General features: G+C 43.2%; 1 protein-coding gene across 1 annotated transcript in view; it reads left to right on the forward strand.

The window, feature by feature from the left end:
• The window catches only part of baz1b (bromodomain adjacent to zinc finger domain, 1B), a 93,596-nt gene that overhangs the window by 60,560 nt on the left and 10,684 nt on the right, over positions 1-22,352 (forward strand). The window contains exons 15-16 of the mRNA XM_041197558.1: positions 2,705-2,829; positions 6,028-6,182. Coding sequence (XP_041053492.1) covers positions 2,705-2,829; positions 6,028-6,182 — 280 coding nt within the window. The remainder of the gene's footprint in view (positions 1-2,704; positions 2,830-6,027; positions 6,183-22,352) is intronic.

Genomic DNA, 22,352 nt, shown 5'->3' on the forward strand with positions numbered 1-22,352 from the left:
CCAATTCAATTCACTCCATGTGATATCAAGCAACGGCTGATGGTACTGGATACCGCAAAGGCTATGGTTCCTGACAACATTCCAGCAATAGTACTGAAGACTTGTGCTCCAGAACTTGCCGTGCCCCTAGCCAAGCTGTCCCAGTATAATTACAACGTTAGCATCTACCCGGCTATGTGGAAAATTGCTCAGGTATGTCCTGTACACAAAAAGCAGGACAAATCCAACCCGGTCAATTACCACCCCATCAGTTTACTCTCGATCATCAGTAAAATAATGGAATGGATCATCAACAGTGCTATCATGCAGCATAGCAATAACCTGCTCACTGATGCCCAGTTTGGGTTCTGCCTTAGTCACTCAGCTCCTGACCTCATTATAGCCTTGGTTGAAACATGGACAGAGGAGCTGAATTCCCGAGGTGAGGTGAGAGTGACTGCCCTTGACATCAAGGCTGCATTTCACCAAATGCGGCATCAAGGAGCCCTAGCAAAACTGGAGTCAGTGGTAATCAGGGGGAACGCACTTTGCAGGTTGGAGTCATACCTAGCACAAAGGAAGACGGTTGTAGCTGTTGGGGGTCAGTCATCTCAGCTCCAGGACATCACTACAGGAACACCTCAGGGTAGTGTCCTCGGCCCAACTATCTTCAGCTGCCTCATCGATGACCTTCCATCATAAGGTCACAAGTGGGGATGTTCGCTGATGATTGCACAATGTTCACCATTCGCGACTCTTAAGATACTGAAGCAGTCCATGTCCATATGCAGCAAGATTACATTCAGGCTTGGGCTCACAAATGGAAAGAAACATTCGAACCACACAAGTGTCAGGCAATGACCATCTCCAGCAAGAGAGAATCCAGCCATCGCCCCTTGATGTTCATTGGCATTACCATCACTGAATTCCCCACTATCAACATCCTGGGGGATACCATTGACCAGAAACTGAACTGGACTAAGCATATAAATACTGTGACTACAAGAGCAGGTCAGAGGCTCAGAATCATGTGACGAGTAACCCACCTCCTGACTCCCCAAAGCCTGTCCACCATCTACAAGACACAAGTCAGGAGTGTGATGGAATACTCTCCACTTGTCTGGATGAGTGCAGCTCAATAATCAAGAAGCTTGACACCACCCAGGACAAAGCAGCCCACTTGATTGGCACCACATCTACAAACATTCACTCCCACTGCCACCAACACAGTAGCAGCAGTGTGTACCATTTACAAGATGCACTGCAGGAATTCACCAAGGGTCCTTCAGCAGCACCTTCCAAACCCATGACTGACACCATCTAGAAGGACAAGGGCAGCAGACACATGGGAACACCGCCACCTGGAAGTTTCCCTCCAAGTCACTCACCATCCTGACTTGGAAATATATCACCTTTCCTTCACTATCGCTGGGTCAAAATCCTGGAACTCCCTTCCTAACAGCACTGTGGGTGTACCTACAGCACATGGACTGCAGTGGTTCAAAAGAGCAGCTCACCACCACCACCTCTAGGGCATTTAGGGATGGGCAATAACTGCTGGCTCAGCCAGCGAAGCCCACATTCCATGAATGAATTTTTTTTAAAAAGTTGAGGCTTGGACGATTTTTGGAGCAAGGCTATCTTTGGATAGTTTAGCCAAAGATTCAGCTGTTCCATATAGTGACAACACATTGACCAAGACTGTGTAAAATCATTTGATTGTGTGATTGGTACAAAGACTGTGCTTTCTCTGTCAAGGTATTTTAAAATGAGGTTTTATTTTTAACATAAACCTTTGAAATTGCATTATAGCACGTTTAAGAATTCAGGACACAAAATGTTTACTTGGGAGCAGGGAATTTACATTGTTTTTTTTGTGTAATAAATTGAGTTGTTCCTCTCCATTCTTCCTTAATGGGTAGGAACAGATGGAAGGATGTTTTTCTAAGTATTGCCAGAACACACAGATGCAACAACAAGAAGTTATATTTATGTACTGTCCTTAACATAATAAAACAGGCACCTTACAGGGGAATTATAAAACAAAATATAACACTAAGCCACATAATGAGAAAATAGGTCAGGTGACCAAAAGCTTGGTTGAAGAGAGAGATTTTAGAGAGTGTCTTAAAGGAGGAAAGTGAGGTAGAGAGGCCGAGAGATGTTGGGAGGGTATTTCGGAGCTTAGGGCCTAGGCAACTGAAGGCACAGCCACCAATGGTAGAGCAACTAAAGTGGATGTTCGAGGCCAGAATTAGAGGTCGCTAAAATAAAAGCAAAATACTGCGGATGTTGGAAATCTGAAGTAAAACAGAAAGTGCTGCCAATAAAGAAGAGTCATATTGGACTCGAGATGTTAACTCTGTTTCTCTCTCCACAGATGCTGCCAGACCCCCTGAGTTTTTCTAGCACTTCCTGTTTTTATTTTAGAATTAGAGGAGCATAGATATCTCAGAGGGTTGTGAGGTTGGAGGAGATTACAGCGATAGGGAGGGGCAAGGCCATGGAGGGAGTTGAAATCAAGGATGAAAATTTTAAAATCATGGTGTTGCTGGAGCAGGATCTGGTGTAGGTCAAGTGAACACAGGGTTGATAGGTGATTGGAACTCAGTACATAAATCTATATTTCTGTTTAAAAACTGAATTCACCAATTGAAATGTCTGATTGTGCCTAAAATCATCCTTTTAAGTAAAAATAAATCACCTGCTGTCACTGCCTTTTTAGAAATTATGCTGAGGAGGAAGATGAAGAGAATGAGGAGGAGGAAGAGGAAGAAGAAGAGGTGGAGGAGGAGGAAGAGGAAGAAGAAGAGGAATATTATGAGGAGCGAGGAGGGCCCAGACTTAGATGTAAGTTGTGAACTTAGTTGCCTGCTGCTAGGAAATATAATGGATTGGATTTTGAATTTGGAGTGACCTTTTTATGCTTGACTGGAACCTACTTCCCTGTTTTAGGGTTCTGGCCCCTTCACTGCCTCCCCAACTTAATTTTGTGTAAGCTACTAAGTGATATGATTCAGATCTGGACTGTTGAAGGGATTTACCATAAACTTTTGTCAAACTTAAAAGAATTTTTTTATTTTACAAATTAATCAAATCAGTACTTGACAATTATTTATCTCCAATAGCACTTTTTAAATTCAAAGTTATTATATGTCCTACCTTACTGTAATTCCCAAAGTACATATTTTTCCATCTGTAGAGATCTGAAGATTACAGATACATTTGCACATTTTTTATAAAATGTGAATTTTTCTTTGATTTTTTACCTATTTTGCTTTAGATTGTCTGCAGCTTTACAGAACAGCTGGGCTGACTCCCTCTAGTGTGATTATTTGGAAATTTATGTGGGGGGACTTTATTGTCTTAACAGTGCATCAAGTATATCAACATTAGATAATGTGTTGGAGTTGCAAAGCATTGCCCTACCCATGACCTATGCTAAGTTTAATTTAAAGATATTAATTACAGTTTTCTCGCATGGGATGCAATGTTGCCATAATGAATGGAATTTAATAAGTAATATGGAGTTCACCAGGAAATGCTTAATCGCAAGTCGTGATTATCACCCTGTGACTGCATGTATTTTGGATGTTTTTTACAAGGATTTATTTTTTAGAAGAAAAAGACAATATTTAGTGGGCTTTTTTTTCTGGCTGGATTTTAATAAACTGTGAGATAAAAACAAAAAAACTGCAGATGCTGGAAATCCAAAACAAAAACAGAATTACCTGGAAAATCTCAGCAGGTTTGGCAGCATCGGCGGAGAAGAAAAGAGTTGACATTTCGAGTCCTCGTGACCCTTCGACAGAACTTGAGTGAATCCAAGAAAGGGGTGAAATATAAGCTGGTTTAAGGTGTGTTGGGGGGGGGGGGGGGGGGGGGAGAGAGAAGTGGAGGGAGTTGGTGTAACCACACCAACCCCTTCCACTTCTCCGCCCGCCCCCAACACACCTTAAACCAGCTTATATTTCACCCCTTTCTTGGATTCACTCAAGTTCTGTCGAAGGGTCACGAGGACTCGAAACGTCAACTCTTTTCTTCTCTGCCGATGCTGCCAGACCTGCTGAGTTTTTCCAGGTAATTCTGTTTTTGTTTTTAATAAACTGTAATCTTATTAAGATAATGGGGGATTGCTAGCCAGCTGTAATACACAACTTGCATTCCACCTAAATGGAATGTAAAGGGAACAAACGCTCAAACTCCCATTCAAGTAGTGTGGAAGACCCCTTCCCCTGTTGGCTTTCACAATATCTCGCCGAAGGTTTCTGAGATGAGACCTCATAAATGCAATTACCTGTGCTACAACACAATGACTACAGCAGACGTGGTAATCAAATTCCTCTGAAATATACAGCCAGCAAGGCTTTTTAAGAACTGTTTGCCAAGCCAGAGATTGGAAGGTTAGAATGAAGGACTGCCAAGAGCCATGTATCTCTCTCTGGGAAGTATTATGCAGGGATACTGCAGAGTAACCATCCCAGGAAGGGAAAATCTACTGCAAACCAAGACCTTTCAGGAGTAAAACCTGGAAATCCACTTGGTACAGCTACATCCAGGAAGACAACTGAACAAAATAGCTGCAACGTGGAATCACTGCATTGAAACCAGCCAAAGGACAATTAATCGTATATTTCTTTGTTCTTCATGAACTGTAAAAAATCTTTAAGTCTGTCCTTGTGTTCTATCATCAGGTGTACTAGTGCTTTTGAGAAGCTGAAAGCTGTTCTAGCAAATGAACCGGTGTTAGCAGCTCCAGACTTTAATAAAGCATCTAAAGTAGCTATTGATACTAGTGACCTTGGGGTAGGGGCTCGCCTACTGTAAGAGGATGAATCAGGCATAGAGAGACTAATCTGGTATTTCTCCAAGAAATAGAACAAACGCCAGAAAAGCAATTCCACTGTGGAGAAGGTAACCTTAGGATTATTACTAGCTCTCAAACACTTGAGATATATGTCTGAAATGGCTACACAGAGACCACAGTCTATACAGACCACAATCCCTTAACCTTTGTAGAAAAATTCAAAACCAAAAATGTGATACTATTTTGTTGGAGTTTGTTTCTCCAACCATATCACTTAAAGATTACCCACATTGCCTGCTTGTCCCCTCCCCAGCTGTGCTACTGCTTTGACATGTTGACATGAAACAGCTGCTGTTTTTTCCTACAGGCTGGGGTGTTGACTAAATAGTTTACGTCCCCAGTTCTCTTTGCTATCCTGTGCGTGCCACTGAACTGGGCTTTCAGGGGTTCACCCTGTATTGGTAGAAGCACTAGCACAGTGTCTCCTGGCTGAAGGGTTTGGGCTTTGGCTTGTTTGCCTGCCTGTTTTTTCATAGCTGTTTGGGAGGTTTTTAAGTGCTCCTGAGCCATGGGCTCTTGAGAGCCGCTCACACAAGATAAGTATATAGTCTAACATGGAGACCTCTTTCTCCTGGGGCCCAAAGAATTTGTGTGAAGTGTGAACGAGGGTTACGATTTACATAGTTTTTTTAAATTTGAGAAGTAGGGTCAAAAAACTTACCTTGTTCTTCAATTTGAACTCAGAAAACCTGCCTGATTAATTTTTTATTAACTGAAAGCATATATAGTGGGACTCTTGGAGTATTGGCAAAGCATGTCCTCGCTAAATTCACAACTAAACCCTGTTACAGCCAGACCTGGAGTGGTAAATTAGGGGATGCAATACCCCTCACATGGTTTTATCAGTTCGAACAGCTTCTAGTTAAGCTGTTTATTTGTTCAGCACAAGGTACTGGAAGCCTGGGCGGGATGCGTGGAACTATGCAAACTTGAGGCCTCATTTTGAGGGGAGAAAATTGTCGGGGAATTTTGTTTAAAAACTGAAGTTTCCATTTTAACACATGAGTTTGGTATAATCCTGCTTTTATTTTAATTTTGGTATTGGAGGGAGAAGTATGGCAGGATGAAAAGATTGGTAGTGTGCAGCTTCAAATCTGCCTGTTGGAGTGCCATTTGAGTGGCAAGCATGAAAGGATCTGTGTGCCAGCGTAGTGATCACACACGAATCTTGCTCTTTACAGCGAGACCCAGGAAAGCTGCCAAAGGAAAATCAGCCCCTCAGACCCGTCCTCAGAGGCAGGCCAAACAGCCGGGGAAGAAACAGTCCCTACACGGTCACAACAGAAACACTCGACACAAGACATCACCTGTCAATGGTGTGGACATTGATGAGCTGGTGAGTACCAAGTGCCAACATTTCAGGGCTGGCAACAAGAGAGTTATAAAATGAACAGGTGCTTTCCTGCAAATGCTTTAATCTTGTATTGTGTACTGCAATCCAGACTCAAGATAACAGATATCAACTCCATGGAGACAGACCAAACTAGTCTGTAGCTTCTTGAGCAACGCCTCAAGGAAGACATTAAGTGGTTGTATTTTGAACAAAATCCTGTATGTATTTTCTACTTTCTGATCACCAGTTCATTTTTCCTATTTGTTCTGTTATTCAAGATTGTATTCTAAATAATGCAAGATACATGTTAACCTTGGAGAAGCATCAATTGGGGAGGGAAGTGATTGTCTATCCTGATGAGCAAATGGTACTAGCCCCTAAAACCCGGTTCCATCAGTAGGAGTGATTATGTATTAATGTTTCTGATATTGGAGATATAATTTTTCAGATTAATATCTGTAGGACAATACAAAGTGTGTGCAGCATTTCATATTTAACAGTAACAGTGAACACCCCCTTCTCACCACACCTCTCCCCAATCCTGGTGACTGAGTTGTTGAGCTGTACAAGCCAGAAAAGCCTCCAGCCTTGCTGATCTTACTGGGCTGGTGGAGATGGTCTCAGCTGACCTGGATTTGGGAGGAGAAAATTGCCTCATGTAACATCTTGGTTTTGCAGTACCCTCTAGGAAGTGTTGTGTCATCATAACTTGAGGACTAGGTGAGTATTCATTGTTGAGGTTTACACATGTAAATGACAATGTGGTAAGTTACTGGCAGGCAACCTTCACCCACAGAAATCTACCTCTGCAAAGAATCAAAAGCTTTCACACAGGTAAAATTACTAAGGGAGAAAATGCATAAAACCACATGCATGAACTATTGTTTACTGTGGAAAAACTTTGATTTACCTGACCAGTTATATACAGTAGAAATTAATCCAGTTTAAGTGGGTATGAGTTGATAAGTTGCCAAATAGCAAGGAGGTCCATAGCAAATAGGTTTTTGTTTGCTTCTGATTGGGAGATCTTTGCAAAAACTGCCTTTTAAATGTATTTTAGATTCTTTGTTTAGTCCGTTGCAAGACTATTATCACAACCAATCTAAGTTCCATCAGGCTTATCAGCGTATTGCACATGCTTCAACACAGCAAACTGGATGAAGGACAATTGAGGCAACTGTAGAACAGACCCAAATCAGGCCATGTCCAAAATAATGCAAGGTACATGTTGGCCTCAATGGCATTCTATCAATCCAGGGAAGGATCATATCCTGACTGATAAGTGGTACAGATTTCCAGTATCTGATTCCAGCTACAGGTCATCTGGTCACCATGGTCACCTACAGCACAGAATTGCACAGAATTGCCAGGTGACACCAGTTTAACTTTTTATATGATAGATTTTATTTAATAAAAACTTAGCAACATTTTAATCCAGTATTTTTATTGCATTGCCAGGACTTGGGGTGGGAACATGACATTATATTTCCAAATACTGGTTTCTATTACTCTCAATGTGCTTGAAGATGGTTAACAGCGCTTAAGGCTCTCTAAAGATTAGAGGATCAGTCATGCTCCACGTGATGAGATGTAATGAGGACAGGTATTCTAACAGAAATCTTGCATATTCGCCTTTGATTTTGCAGTCAGTTTGTTCTCTAAACTTTGAAATGCAAGATCTGATTTGGAGTGAATTTATCTAGTAGAAAATTATTACAGGTTGCTTCCTCTCCCCCTGAAAATAGTAATCAAGCTCAGTTATTATGGGATGTTTATTTTTTTAGTTACCTTGCTTGCTAGCTGTTGACGCATTATATCTCATGGACTACATTATGTTCACTCTCTGCAGCCTTGCTTTATTAAAAAATATTTCCAAGGATTAATTGTTGATATTTCACTTGTAGAAATATTTTTCTGCGAACTGCAGATTTCTGTGAAACTATGACAGGTAGAATACACTGTCTACCCAGACAGAGTTTTTAAAATTACAATGTTTACATTTTAACTGGCTGGTATCCAGCCCAGCATGTATAGCATTTGTGCCCCAAAAAATTTCAGCTACATCCTAAAATTCCTCCTTCCAAGTAACCCATTAAATTGGAAAAGGGGAAAATGTAGAGAAAATGCTGGTGACAAAGAAAGACATGTTTATATAAAGACTTTCGTGACCATAGGGCGCCCCAAAGCACTTCACAGCCAATTAAGTATTTTTGAAGTGCAGTCATTGTTGTAATGTAGGAAACGTGACAGCCAATTTGTGCACAGCAAGCTCCCACAAACAGCAATGTGATAACAATGAGATCAGCTGTTTTTGTGATGTTGATTGGCGGATAAATATTAGCGTGGACTTTAGGGATAACTACCATGCTCTTCTTTGAAATAGTGCCATGGAATTTTTTTTCTCCCCAAGTGAGAGGACATGCAGGGCCTTGGTCTAAGATCTTCTCTGAAAGGTGGCATCTTCCACAGTGCAGCACTCCCTCAGCACTGCACTGGAGTTTACGCCTTGATTTTTGTGCCGAAGAACTGTAGTGGGACTTGAACCCACAACTTTCTGACTCAGGTGGGAGTGCTACAGTTGAGCCAGAACTGACTCCATGGACAGACCTTTTGGTATCCGATGTGGACGGACACAGAATTTTGGTTTCCCTAGCTCCATTCTGCCCCCGGGCCATTTTCCAGTGGCAGAGGAGCAACGGCAGACTGTCGGTTGACCCTGTTTATAGCTTTATTAAGGTTTGTTTTGGTAGTCCTCAAAGACATTGGGAACAGGGCAGCTGCCAGAGGCAGCCTCCTGGCAGTAGACCGGGGATGCATGTGCTGCAGGCAGGCTTAGAGGTTTTTTATTCATTCATGGGATGTGGTGTCACTGGCTAGGCCAGCAATAATTGCCCATCCCTAATTGCCCTTGAGAAGGTGGTGATGGTAAGCTGCCTTCTTGAGCCGCTGCAATCCTACCTCCCTTCCTGCCTGACTTCAGCTGCAGCCGCAGGCCATGCTGTGGAGAGGCTTCCTCCACAATGGTGGTCTGGCTGCAAAGGGATTTTTGTTATGTTTAAGTTAAAAATGTTGGAAAGAACCTCTTTCTCACTTACTTTGAAAGTCCAGCCTCTGCTTCTTCAGTGCTGGAGGACTTCTACTGGCCATCCAGCTTAGGGAATCCTCTGCTGTCCTTAATTAGATGGTGAGCTAGCCCTCTCCACTAATTAGACAATTTGCAGAAAATCACAGGTGAGTATCTGTTCCCCACAGTGTGCGAATTTGAGCCTGACGGTTGGGTCCTAAAGCCCATGGGGAAATCCTATCCTTTGTGTCTGCTCATTGTATAATGGCCCTGTTAGTGTCTAAAGTCTTGTGCATGGGCTTAATTTGAGCAGATTGATTGAAGGATCTGTTTGTATTCCTTTTAAAACTTTTATGGGCCAGCTGTGTACTTCTGATATGCTCTTGCTTTTTCAGCTAGGCTAAGTGATCTCTTGTGTACACTTAAATTTGTTTTTGTCTATCTGCCTCCTTCCCACTGTCGTTGGTATCTCAGTTTTGCTTTTCCCAACAGGTCTCTCTTCATCTTACTGTCTCCCATTTCCTCTCTGTCTTTATCTTTCCATATTTTTCTGTGGAGACCAGAAGTAAGGCTCCAGATCATATGGCTCTTCTCTTGGGCATCAAAAGAATCCCGAACTTCCCTTCTGATGAGTATAATAAACATAGAAATATATAGGTTAGCACCCTGCTCCCGTTGCCAACTGTCTATTACATTTTTTTTGTAAAATTGTGAGCTATGTTTGCGAGAGCTGGGTGATGGTGTGGGTGAAATTCAGCTGATGTCTATCCTGCCTCTGCTCTGGATCCCAGACCCAATGCTGCTTTCTCTGGATCACTTCTCAGCAGCTTACATAGTTAAAAAGTGCAATTGTGAGCAATAGTTGTGGAATGTCTGCTATTCACTGCAGGATCCACAGGTAAGGGAGAAACATGAAGGAATCTGGTCTTGCAGGAACAGATAGGGACTTGGAAACAGCCAGGCTTGGGCACAGTGGAGGGGGAAAGAGAGCCTGGTAGCAGAACACCAGGCCACAGAAGAGATAGCAAATATCGGAAACCAAATGTTGGACTAGTCCCTGCTGAGTATATGCTTAACACCAACCAAGGTAGAAGAAGGCACCTGTGATCAATTAGAGCTCAAAATTGTAGATGAGTGTTACCAATAGATTATTCAGGTCCCAGAAAATAGTTATTCAGTTATGGACAATTTAGCATCCATGAGGATTATTGTTTGCTGTATTCTTCCCCTGCCCTGCCTCCCAAAAATGTTCCTTCTGATCCAGGGTCATTAAATACTTGCCTTTGAGAAATCACTGTTGGCATCTCAGCTATGCTGTCGGGCCTTTTCTTCTCCTCCGACTTGGAGAGGTCAAGCAGGAGACGCCAGGAAATTATTCTGGGCTCGACAAAGGGAATGAGAAATCAGCAAAAGATTTCTGACAAATATCTCAGCAGAGATGCTCTTGAACCCTTACACTTTGTGGATTATTGAGAGATGATTCATAGGTTGTTAAGAGGGTTTAAAATAGGACTCAATGTATCTGTAGGCTGGGAGGTCCAATTAGTATCAGAATCCCAATAATGCAGCCGTAGGCTCGGACTGTTTGTACTCCTGACAGTTGTTGGTGGCCTGCTGGGGTTGGTGAGAGTCACAGCACTCTTGACAGCTGTCTTGTTGTACTTCAGCCAAACAGAAGTGGGGTCGTCTTTCATGGGCGGCAATTATCAGGAGACCAAATAAACAGTATGTTCAGACCCGACCTGATAATCCAACCTCACTTATCACAGACAGATGCTAGAGGATAAACCAGTGCAGAGTGCATTAGGGACGTATGTGTATCTATACTCATGCACTTGTGCTTAAGGGGGCAGTATAAGGAAAACCAAGCTATTCCTGTTAATAGGATTTCAGTAAGATGCAGTGAGCTTGTAAGATTCTTTTACTTGTTTGAACTGTGGAAGATCACTCAGTGTCATCATATATATTTCTTCCTAAGCATTTGGAGCTGGCCTGCTGATTACAGCTCTTATTACTGATCATAGTCATGGTAAAATACTGAAAACAGAACATTTCACAAGGATGTTTACAAATTAAAGAATAATGACTGAAGTGTGATAATGTATTGAAACTAGTACGCTCAATCCTTGTGATTGAGAATTGCTTTGATGCTCGTGTTTCCATGTTTATCAATTTGACTTCGGATTCCAGAAGTGTGTTAATGTTTGCATTATTGAACTGTAGGATTTTATAATATTCGGGACCTTTTTTGGTTAAGTAGGTATCTCTTGCAAGCTGAGACCTGCCACCGTGAATGAATTTCTTACCCCCATGAGTTTCTTATTAGTTTGGTTAATATTTCAATGAGCTGTCATAGAGTCCATGATTCCTTGACATCCCACATATTCAAGTGCAGAACTAGGCTGTGCAGGGTCCTGGCTTGAGAATCCCCAAGTCTCCAGAGGTACACTGCTTTTGTTTAATCATAAAAGGCGTGCATTTATGGAGCATTTTCCATAATCATCAGACATCTAAAAGCACTTCACAGCTGAAGCCTAGTCACTGTTATAATGTAGGAAATGTGGTAACCAGTTTGCGCATAGCAAGCTCCCACCGACAACAATGTAGTAATGACCAGATAGCCTTTTTATTGTAATGTTCATTGAGGGTTAAATATTGGCAAGGACTCTAGGGGTAACTATCTGCTCATCTTCAAGATAGTGCCAAGGGATCTTTTACAACTACCCGAGCAGGTAGATGTGGCCTTGAGCAAAGGATGAGACCCCTAACAGTGCAAGACCCCCCTATGTACTACAATGAAGTGTCGTGCTTGATTTTTGTTCTCCAGTCCTGGAGTGAGGCACAAACCTGGAACCTTGTGACTCAGGCAAGTTTGCTACCAACTGAGCCATGACTGACGTTCAACCAGCTAAAACCACGCTGCTTATTAACACCATGGACTGGTTAGCTTCCTATTTCTACCCAGCCAGAAGTGAGCCATTAGCTATTGTTTTGCATGGGTATTGGGGACCAGGTGGGAAGAATCTCCATTCCCAGTGACTGGTCTACCCATCTGGATCCTATTAATGAGACAGGACGGATGATCCGAGACAACGATGGCTTTTTACTGTTTACTGAAGCCGAGCCCATTAATAAAGGTTTTCTGCCTGTCAAAAAAAAAGGATGTTGAACACTACATCTTCTGTTGCCAATGTGCTGTGTTGGAGCAAAGTCAGCCTCAAAGAAGTTCTGCTTATCATGAATCAGCCTCCTCTATTAGATGCTGTTGAGTATATGGGTTTGAACACTTGGTAGGTGTAAAGCAGGTGCTAGAAACTTGCAATGAGCTGCTTGGTGCCCAGCATAATGTGACTGCATTCTCAGTTTTGTCCTGACCACAGTGCAGAAACAAAGGAAATAAACTTCTGTGGGGGGTTAAAGCTGTTAAAATTTCATAACATTAATTTAAATGAAATGTAGTAATGTTTAACACATTCCTTTAATTGAAATGCATTTGTTTCAAATTTGAGTCTGCTGTCGATATCTTCTTGGGTTCAGTGGCATCACTCACTCCCAGCCTGAGTGCCTTCTATAGGAGTTAACTTGCACTGTGTCCTGTAAATACCTGTACAGTAGCATAACCACAAAATGTAGGAGCAGACCCCCTTGTGATCTGGACCGGTATATGTGTAGAATTGAATGGTTATTTCTTCAATCTCTCTTAAAGTAGTCTGTGTGAACATTGGATAAGACAAGACTTCATGGAAATAAACAGCTTAATGATTCGCATCAAATGAACATAAGTTTACTGGTAATATAATTTATCTTTTATGCAACCTTATCCAGAAGTTTATCTTAAGCTAGGCCATGAAATCATAGAATGGTCACAGAAGGCCACTTGGCTCAACAAGTCTGTGCTGGCTCTTTGCAAGAGTAATTTAGCTAATCCCACATAGAACCATAGAAAAGTTACAGCACAGAAGGAGATCATTCGGTCTATCTTGTCCATGCCAGCCTGAGGACACCCAGGTACCCTTTCTAATCCCACCTTCCTGCACCCGGTCCATAGCCCTGTAGTTTACAGCACTCAAGGTGCAAACCAGGTACTTTTTAAGAGTTTAGAGTTTCTGCCTCTACCACCAACTCGGGCAGTGAATTCATACACCCATTACCCTCTGCGTAAAAAAAGTTCTTCCTCATGTCCCCCCTACACCTTCTGCCACTTATCTTGAATATATGTCCCCTGGTTCTAGAATTGTCCAAGGGAAACAATTTTATCCTGTCTACTCTATCTATTCCCTTCATAATTTTGTACACCTCAAATCAAGTCACCTCTCAGCCTTCTTTGTTCTAAGGAAAATAACCCCAACCTATCCAACTTCTCCTCGTAGTTACACTTTTCTAACCCTGGCAACATTCTTGTAAACTTCCTCTGCACTCTCGCCAGAGCTATTACGTCCTTCCTGTAATGTGCTGACCAGAACTGCGCTCAATACTCCAGTTGTGGCCTCATCAGTGTTTTATACAATTCCAACATTATATCCTTACTTTTATATTCTATACCTCTGCCAATGAAGGAGAGCATTCCATATGCCTTCTTTACAACCTTGTCTACTTGAACTGCTGTCTTCAGGGACCTATCTACTTGTACACCAAGATCTCTCACTTCATCTACCCCTCTTAGTATATTCCCATTCATTGTATAATCACTATAACTGTTTGACCTCCCTAAATGTATGACCTCACACTTCTCTATGTTAAAATCCATCTGCCACTTTACTGCCCACTCCACCAACCCATCTATATCATTTTGGAGATTATGACTATCCACTACTTGGCCAATCTTTGTGTCATCTGCAAATTTCCCAATCGTTAATATATAACACAAACAGCAAGGGTCCCAACACCGAGCCCTCTGGAACACCACTTGAGACAACTTTCCATTCGCAAGGGCATCCATCGACCATTACCCTTTGTTTCCTGTTTCAAAGCCAACCTTTTATCCAGTTTGCCACATTACCCTGAATCCCAATGGGCTTACTTTCCTGACCAATCTGCCATGTGGGACCTTCTCAAATGCCTTGCTAAAATCCATGTACACAACATTCACTGCACTACCTTCATCAACCCTTCTTGTCACTTCCTCAAAGAATTCAATCAAATTTGTGAGGCAAGACCTTCCTTTAACAAATCCATGCTGACCATCCCTGACCAGTCCATGCCTTTCCACATAACAATTAATCCTATCTCTCAGGATTGATTCTACTAATTTGCTCACCACCGATGTAAGACTCACTGGCCTATAGTTGTTTGGCATTTTCTTTGATCCTTTTTTAAACAATGAAACTACGTTTGCATTTCTCCATCCTCCGGTACCTCCCCTGTATCTCGTGAAGATTGGAAAATCATCCTCAGAGCATCTGCTATCTCCTCCCTGACTTCCTTCAGCAGCCTCATAAACAATCCATCTGGCTCTGGTGACTTATCAACTTTCAAGGATTTCAACCCGAGTACTTCCTCTATCTTTATGACTATCCCGTCCAATATCTCGCAGTGTTCTTCCTGGAGGACTATATCTACATCCTCCCTTTCCTTTGTAAACACAGAGACAAAATATTCATTCAAAACCCTTTCCACAGCCTCTGCATCTACACACAAGTTTCCATCTTCATCTCTGATAGGGTCCCACTTTTTCCTTAACTAACCTTTTAGCATTAATATATTGGTAAAACATCTTTGGGTTATCTTTAACTTTACTTGCTAATCTTTTTTCATGCCCTCTCTTTGATTTCCTTTTTTACTTCGTCCCTGCACTTCCTATATTCGTCTAGGCTGTCTGCAGTGCTTAGTTCTTTGTGCCTATCATACACTTTATTTTTCTGTTTGATTTTCCCTTGTATTCCTCTAGACAACCAGGGGGGTCTAGATTTGGCAGTACCACTCTTATTTTTGTAGGGGACATGTATACTTTGTACAATTAGGATCTCGCTTTTTAGTGCTTCCCACTGGTTTTCCACTGTTTTATCCTCCAGCAGTGTTGTCCAGTCCACCTCAGCCAAGTCCCTTCTCATTTCTGCAAAATTTGCCTTCCCCCAGTTCAAGACTTTTACTCCTGCCTTATCTCTGTCCTTTTCCATGGTAATGCTAAATCTAATTGAATTGTGATCACTGTCCCCGATATGGTCGCCAACTGTCACATCACCCACTTGCCCTTCTTTGTTCCCAAGACTAGGTCTAGAATTGCATCTCCTCTTGTTGGGTTTGTCACTAATTGGTTGAAAAAATTTTCCTGGACACACTGCATGAATTTTTCTCCCTCAGTGCCCCTTATATTGTTTGAATCCCAGTTGATAATAAGATAGTTGAAGTCTCCTACTATTATTGCCCTCTTGTTCTTACAAGCAGAAATTTGCCTACATGTTTGTTCTTCTATCTCCCTTTCACTATTTGGGGGTCTGTAGTATACTCCCAGTAAAATGACTGCTCCTTTTTTATTTCTAAGCTCAATCCATAAAGCCTGGTTTGTTGACTCATTTAGTATATCATCCCTTCTCACAACTGGAATTGATTCTTTAACCATTAATGCTACCCCCCCTCCTTTTTTATCTCCGACTCTATCGTGTCTGAAGACTCGACTCTATAACCAAGGATATTAAGCTGTCAGTTTTGTCCCTCCTTTAGTCAGGTCTCTGTTACAGCAATGATATCCAGCTGCCATGTGTCTACCTGTGCCCTTAACTCACCTACCTTGTTTGTAATACTCCTTGCATTGAAGTATAAACAGTTAACCCCGTTAATTTCCCTTGCTGGACACTTTGTAAACTTTGCTTCTCCTGTAACTCCATGTCTATCACAACGTCCCTAGCTAATGTTCTACCTCCATTTTTCTGACCTGAATCTGACCCTACTCCTGGGACCCCACCCCCCTGCCACACTAGTTTAAATACACCCCAACAGAACTAGCAAAAGACCCGCAAGGACACTGGTTCCAGCTCTGCCTGGGTGCAGCCCATCTGGTTTGTACAGATCCCACCTTCCCCAGAACCGATCCCAGTGCCTCAAGAATCTGAATCCCTCCAGGCTGCACCATCTCTCCAGTCATGTGTTCATTTGGTCTATCCTCTTATCCCTGCTCTCGCTAGCACGTGGAACTGGGAGTAATCCTGAGATTACTACATTTGAGGTCCTGCATTTTAATTTATCTCCTAACTTCCTGTACTGAGCTTGCAGGTCCTCATCCCTTAGTTTACCTATGTTGTTGGTACCAATGTGTACCACGACCACTGGTTGTTTACCTTCCCTCCCAGAATGTCCTGCAGCCGTTCCGTGACATCCTGGACCCTGGCACCAGAGAGGCAACATACCATCCTTGATTCACGTTTGCGGCCACAGAAGCGTCTGTCAGCACCCCTAACTGTTGAATCCCCTATCACTATAGCCCTGCCACTTGTTTTCCTCCCGCCCCTCTGAGCAGCAGAGCCACCCACGGTGCCGTGAACTTGGCTGTTGCTGCCTTCCCTGAAAAGCCATCCTCCCCAATAGTATCCAAAGTGGTATATCTGTTAGAGAGGGGGATGACCTCAGGGCACTCCTGCACTACCTTCCTGAGTCTGTTACTGTTCCTGATGGCCACTTATTCCCTTTCTGCCTGTGAAATCTTCACCTGTGGTGTAACCACCTCACTAAACATGCTATCTACGACTTGCTCAGCATCATGGATGCTCCACAATGAGTCCACCCGCAGTTCCAGCACTGAAATCCGGTTAGCTAGAAGTTGCATTTGGACACACCTTCCGCACACATGGTCACCAGGGACGCTGGAAGCGTCCCACATTTCCCACATCCTGCAGGAGGAGCATATCATAGGTCTGAGTTCTCCTGCCATGACCTCCCTCTCGATTAAGCTAGTTACTCCCTTGAAAAATACGCTAGCTTGGGGCCTTATTTATGTTAGCTAGGAACCTTGTTTCTTGACTAATATGCTTGTACAATACCACTCTATACCTTTCTTTAGCTCCTACCTCAGTATTAAGCAATGAATTACTTTAATAGATTGAAAAAAATACCAAGATTTACTCACCAATCAGCTGCTTTTTTTAAAATCCACTTTCGGAAGAGTGTCCCTTGCAGTTCTGGTGCACTCCTGAAGGTACTGCCTCTCCCTCTTTTTGGTTTGAGGAGGAGGGAGGGATGGAAACACTACAGCAATGTATTGTTTGGGGCTATTCCGTTCTTTGACAGTGGGTCCTCCTCGATCCCCTTCTGAGTTGCGGTGACTGCGCCGACTTCTCCCAGAATGCTTCTCAGTCACTTCTCACTACCGCCATCTGAATTAACTTCTCACTACTGCCCGTACTCATATCCTTCCCTTCCCTTTCTCCATAGCCCTGCAAATATTTTCTCTTCAGAAGCTTACCCAATTCTCTGAAAGCCATGATTGAATCTGCCTCCACCACCCTCATGCAGTACATTCTAGATCCTAACCACTCGCTGTTTAAAAAGAAAATTTTTCCTCATGCTACCTTTTGGTTCTTCTACCATTCACCTTAAATCCCTGTTCTCTGGTTCTCAGCAGTTCTGCCAACAGGAACAATTTCTAGCTACTCTGGACCCCTTGTGATTTTGAACACCACTGAAATCTCCTGTTAACATTCTCTTCTCTAAGGAGGACATCTCCAGCTTCTCTTATCTATCCATGTAACCAAAGTCAGCTGTAAATTTAGGAATTATGCCCTGTACACCCAAGTCTAAGTCACTAATATACATCAGGAAAAGCAGTAGCCCTAGTACAGACCCCTAAGGAAGTCCATTATATAATCTTCCTCTAGTCTGAAAAATAACCATTTCCAGTAATTCAGTCTACTCTGCATCCAGCCTGTCACTGTCCCTTTTATTTCATAGGCTCAAGCAAGTTATGTGGCACTTCATCAAATGCTTTTTGGAAGTCCATAAAGACCACATCAACCGCGTTGTCTATATAAACCCTCTCTTTCACCTCTTCAAAAACTCCCATCAAGTTGGTTAAACACTATTTGCCTTTAACAAACCTGTGCTGGTTTTCCTTCATTAATCTAGATTTAGCTAAGTGACTATTAATTTTCTCCTAGGTTATCATTTCTAAAAGCCTTCCCACCTATAGTTAGTGGCTTTATCCTTAACCCCCTTTTTTTGAACAAGGGTGCAGTGTTTACAATTCTCTAATCCTCTGGCACAACCTCTTTTCTAAGGAAGATTGGAAGATTATGGCCAGTACTGTCGTAATTTCCGCACTCACTTCCCTCAGCATCCTCAGATACATCCCATCTGACCTTGGTGACTTATCAACTTTTAACTTGGGCCAGCCTTCTAAAAACTCCCCATTATCAAGTTTTAACTCATCCAGTAACTCAATTGCCTCCTCATTCACTACGATTCCAGCAGCAGCTTCTTTGGAAAAGACAGATTCAAAGTACTCATTTTGTGCATCAACGATGTCTTCTGCTTCCATGCATAGAACCCCTTATTGGTCCCTATTTGGCTCCACCCATCAACCTTTTACAAAGCATATGTCTATGGATGGCTTTTAGATTCCCTTTCATGTTAGCTGCCAGTCTCATACTCTCTCTGTGCCCTTCTTATTTACTCTATCCCTCTGAATTTTCTGCATTCAGCCTGGTGCTCTCCAGTATTATCAAACTGACATCTGTCATACGCACCCTTTTTCTTTCTCATTTTACACTCTATCTCTTCTGTCATCCAGGAAGCTCTGGCTTTGTTTGCCGTACCTTTGCCCTTCATGGGATTGTAGCTTGACTGCACCTGAACCATCGCCTCTCTAAAGGTAGCCCATTGTTCTTTTACAATTTTGTCTAACAATCTTTTATTCCAACTTACCTGGGCAATTCTGTTCTCACCCCATTGAAATTGGCTGTCCTCCAATTAAGTAACTTTATTCTAGATTGCTGCTTCTCCTTTCCCATAGCTAGCCTAAACCTTATGTGATGAACCCTGTTCCCTATATGTTCCCCACATGACACTTGCTCACATCATTTACCAGAATCAGATCTAGCAATGCCTCATCCTGTGTTCTGATGAAAGACCATCGATCTGAAACATTAACTCTGTTTCCATCCACAGATGCTGCCTGACATGCTGAGTTTTTCCAGCATTTTTTACTGTTACTTCAAGATTTCCAGCATTCGTAATATTTTGCTTTTTGTTGCCTTATCTTTCTTGGGCCAAAAATGTACTAGTCAAAAAAAATTTATCCTGAGTGCACTTCAGAAATTATTCTCCCTCTCTTGCCCTTCATTTATGACCCCAGTCTATATTAGGATAATTAAAGCTTCTCATTATCACAACTGTATAGTTCTTGCATCTCTCTAACTTCCTTGTAAATTTGTTCCTCTAATCTTTCCCACTAGTTAATACTCTTTAGAATATACACAGTATTGTAATGGCACCTCTATTGTTTCCTAACTTGAACCAAATAATTATGTTCATGACCCCTCTAGGGCATCCTCTCCCTCTGCACTGTAATATTCTCCTTAATCAGTACTGTCGCTTTTTGTTCCTTCCCTATCTTTCCTGAACTTCTTGTATCCAGGAGTATTTAATACTCAGTCCTGCATCTTTATTGAACCAAGTCTCTGTTATCACCACATCATGTGCCCATGTGCCTGTTTGCACCTGCAGCTCACCAGCCTTAATCAGTACTGTCGCTTTTTGTTCCTTCCCTATCTTTCCTGAACTTCTTGTATCCAGGAGTATTTAATACTCAACACAAAAACAGAATTACCTGGAAAAACTCAGCAGGTCTGGCAGCATTGGCGGAGAAGAAAAGAGTTGACGTTTCGAGTCCTCATGACCCTTCGACAGAACTTGAGTTCGAGTCCAGGAAAGAGCTGAAATATAAGCTGGTTTAAGGTGTGTGTGTGGGGGGCGGAGAGATAGAGAGACAGAGAGGTGGAGGGGGTTGGTGTGGTTGTAGGGACAAACAAGCAGTGATAGAAGCAGATCATCAAAAGATGTCAACGACAATAGTACAATAGAACACATAGGTGTTAAAGTTAAAGTTGGTGATATTATCTAAACGAATGTGCTAATTAAGAATGGATGGTAGGGCACTCAAGGTATAGCTCTAGTGGGTTTTTTTTTATATAATGGAAATAGGTGGGAAAAGGAAAATCTTTATAATTTATTGGAAAAAAAAGAAGGGGGAAACAGAAAGGGGGTGGGGATGGGGGAGGGAGCTCACGACCTAAAGTTGTTGAATTCAATATTCAGTCCGGAAGGCTGTAAAGTCCCTAGTCGGAAGATGAGGTGTTGTTCTTACAGTTTGCGTTGGGCTTCACTGGAACAATGCAGCAAGCCAAGGACAGACATGTGGGCAAGAGAGCAGGGTGGAGTGTTAAAATGGCAAGCGACAGGGAGGTTTGGGTCATTTTGCGGACAGACCGCAGGTGTTCTGCAAAGCGGTCGCCCAGTTTACGTTTGGTCTCTCCAATGTAGAGGAGACCACATTGGGAGCAACGAATGCAGTAGACTAAGTTGGGGGAAATGCAAGTGAAATGCTGCTTCACTTGAAAGGAGTGTTTGGGTCCTTGGACGGTGAGGAGAGAGGAAGTGAAGGGGCAGGTGTTGCATCTTTTGCGTGGGCATGGGGTTGTGCCATAGGAGGGGGTTGAGGAGTAGGGGGTGATGGAGGAGTGGACCAGGGTGTCCCGGAGGGAGCGATCCCTACGGAATGCCGATAAGGGGGGTGAAGGGAAGATGTGTTTGGTAGTGGCATCATGCTGGAGTTGGCGGAAATGGCGGAGGATGATCCTTTGAATGCGGAGGCTGGTGGGGTGATAAGTGAGGACAAGGGGGACCCTATCATGTTTCTGGGAGGGAGGAGAAGGAGTGAGGGCGGATGCGCGGGAGATGGGCCGGACACGGTTGAGGGCCCTGTCAACGACCGTGGGTGGAAAACCTCGGTTAAGGAAGAAGGAGGACATGTCAGAGGAACTGTTTTTGAATGTAGCATCATCGGAACAGATGCGACGGAGGCGAAGGAACTGAGAGAATGGGATGGAGTCCTTACAGGAAGTGGGGTGTGAGAAGCTGTAGTCGAGATAGCTGTGGGAGTCGGTGGGTTTGTAATGGATATTGGTGGACAGTCTATCACCAGAGATTGAGACAGAGAGGTCAAGGAAGGGAAGGGAAGTGTCAGAGATGGACCACATGAAAATGATGGAGGGGTGGAGATTGGAAGCAAAATTAATAAATTTTTCCAAGTCCTGACGAGAGCATGAAGCGGCACCGAAGTAATCATCGATGTACCGGCGAAAGAGTTGTGGAAGGGGGCTGGAGTAGGACTGCAACAAGGAATGTTCCACATACCCCATAAAGAGACAGGCATAGCTGGGGCCCATGCAGGTACCCATAGCCACACCTTTTATTTGGAGGAAGTGAGAGGAGTTGAAGGAGAAATTGTTCAGCGTGAGAACAAGTTCAGCCAGACGGAGGAGAGTAGTGGTGGATGGGGATTGTTCGGGCCTCTGTTCGAGGAAGAAGCTGAGGGCCCTCAGACCATCCTGGTGGGGGATGGAGGTGTAGAGGGATTGGACGTCCATGGTGAAGAGGAAGCGGTAGGGGCCAGGGAACTGGAAATTGTTGATGTGACGTAAGGTGTCAGAGGTCCCTGGCCCCTACCGCTTCCTCTTCACCATGGACGTCCAATCCCTCTACACCTCCATCCCCCACCAGGATGGTCTGAGGGCCCTCAGCTTCTTCCTCGAACAGAGGCCCGAACAATCCCCATCCACCACTACTCTCCTCCGTCTGGCTGAACTTGTTCTCACGCTGAACAATTTCTCCTTCAACTCCTCTCAATTCCTCCAAATAAAAGGTGTGGCTATGGGTACCCGCATGGGCCCCAGCTATGCCTGTCTCTTTATGGGGTATGTGGAACATTCCTTGTTGCAGTCCTACTCCGGCCCCCTTCCACAACTCTTTCTCCGGTACATCGATGATTATTTCGGTGCTGCTTCATGCTCTCGTCAGGACTTGGAAAAATTTATTAATTTTGCTTCCAATCTCCACCCCTCCATCATTTTCACGTGGTCCATCTCTGACACTTCCCTTCCCTTCCTTGACCTCTTTGTCTC

This window comes from Carcharodon carcharias, chromosome 10 (assembly GCF_017639515.1).
Source record: "Carcharodon carcharias isolate sCarCar2 chromosome 10, sCarCar2.pri, whole genome shotgun sequence".
NCBI lineage: Eukaryota > Metazoa > Chordata > Chondrichthyes > Lamniformes > Lamnidae > Carcharodon > Carcharodon carcharias.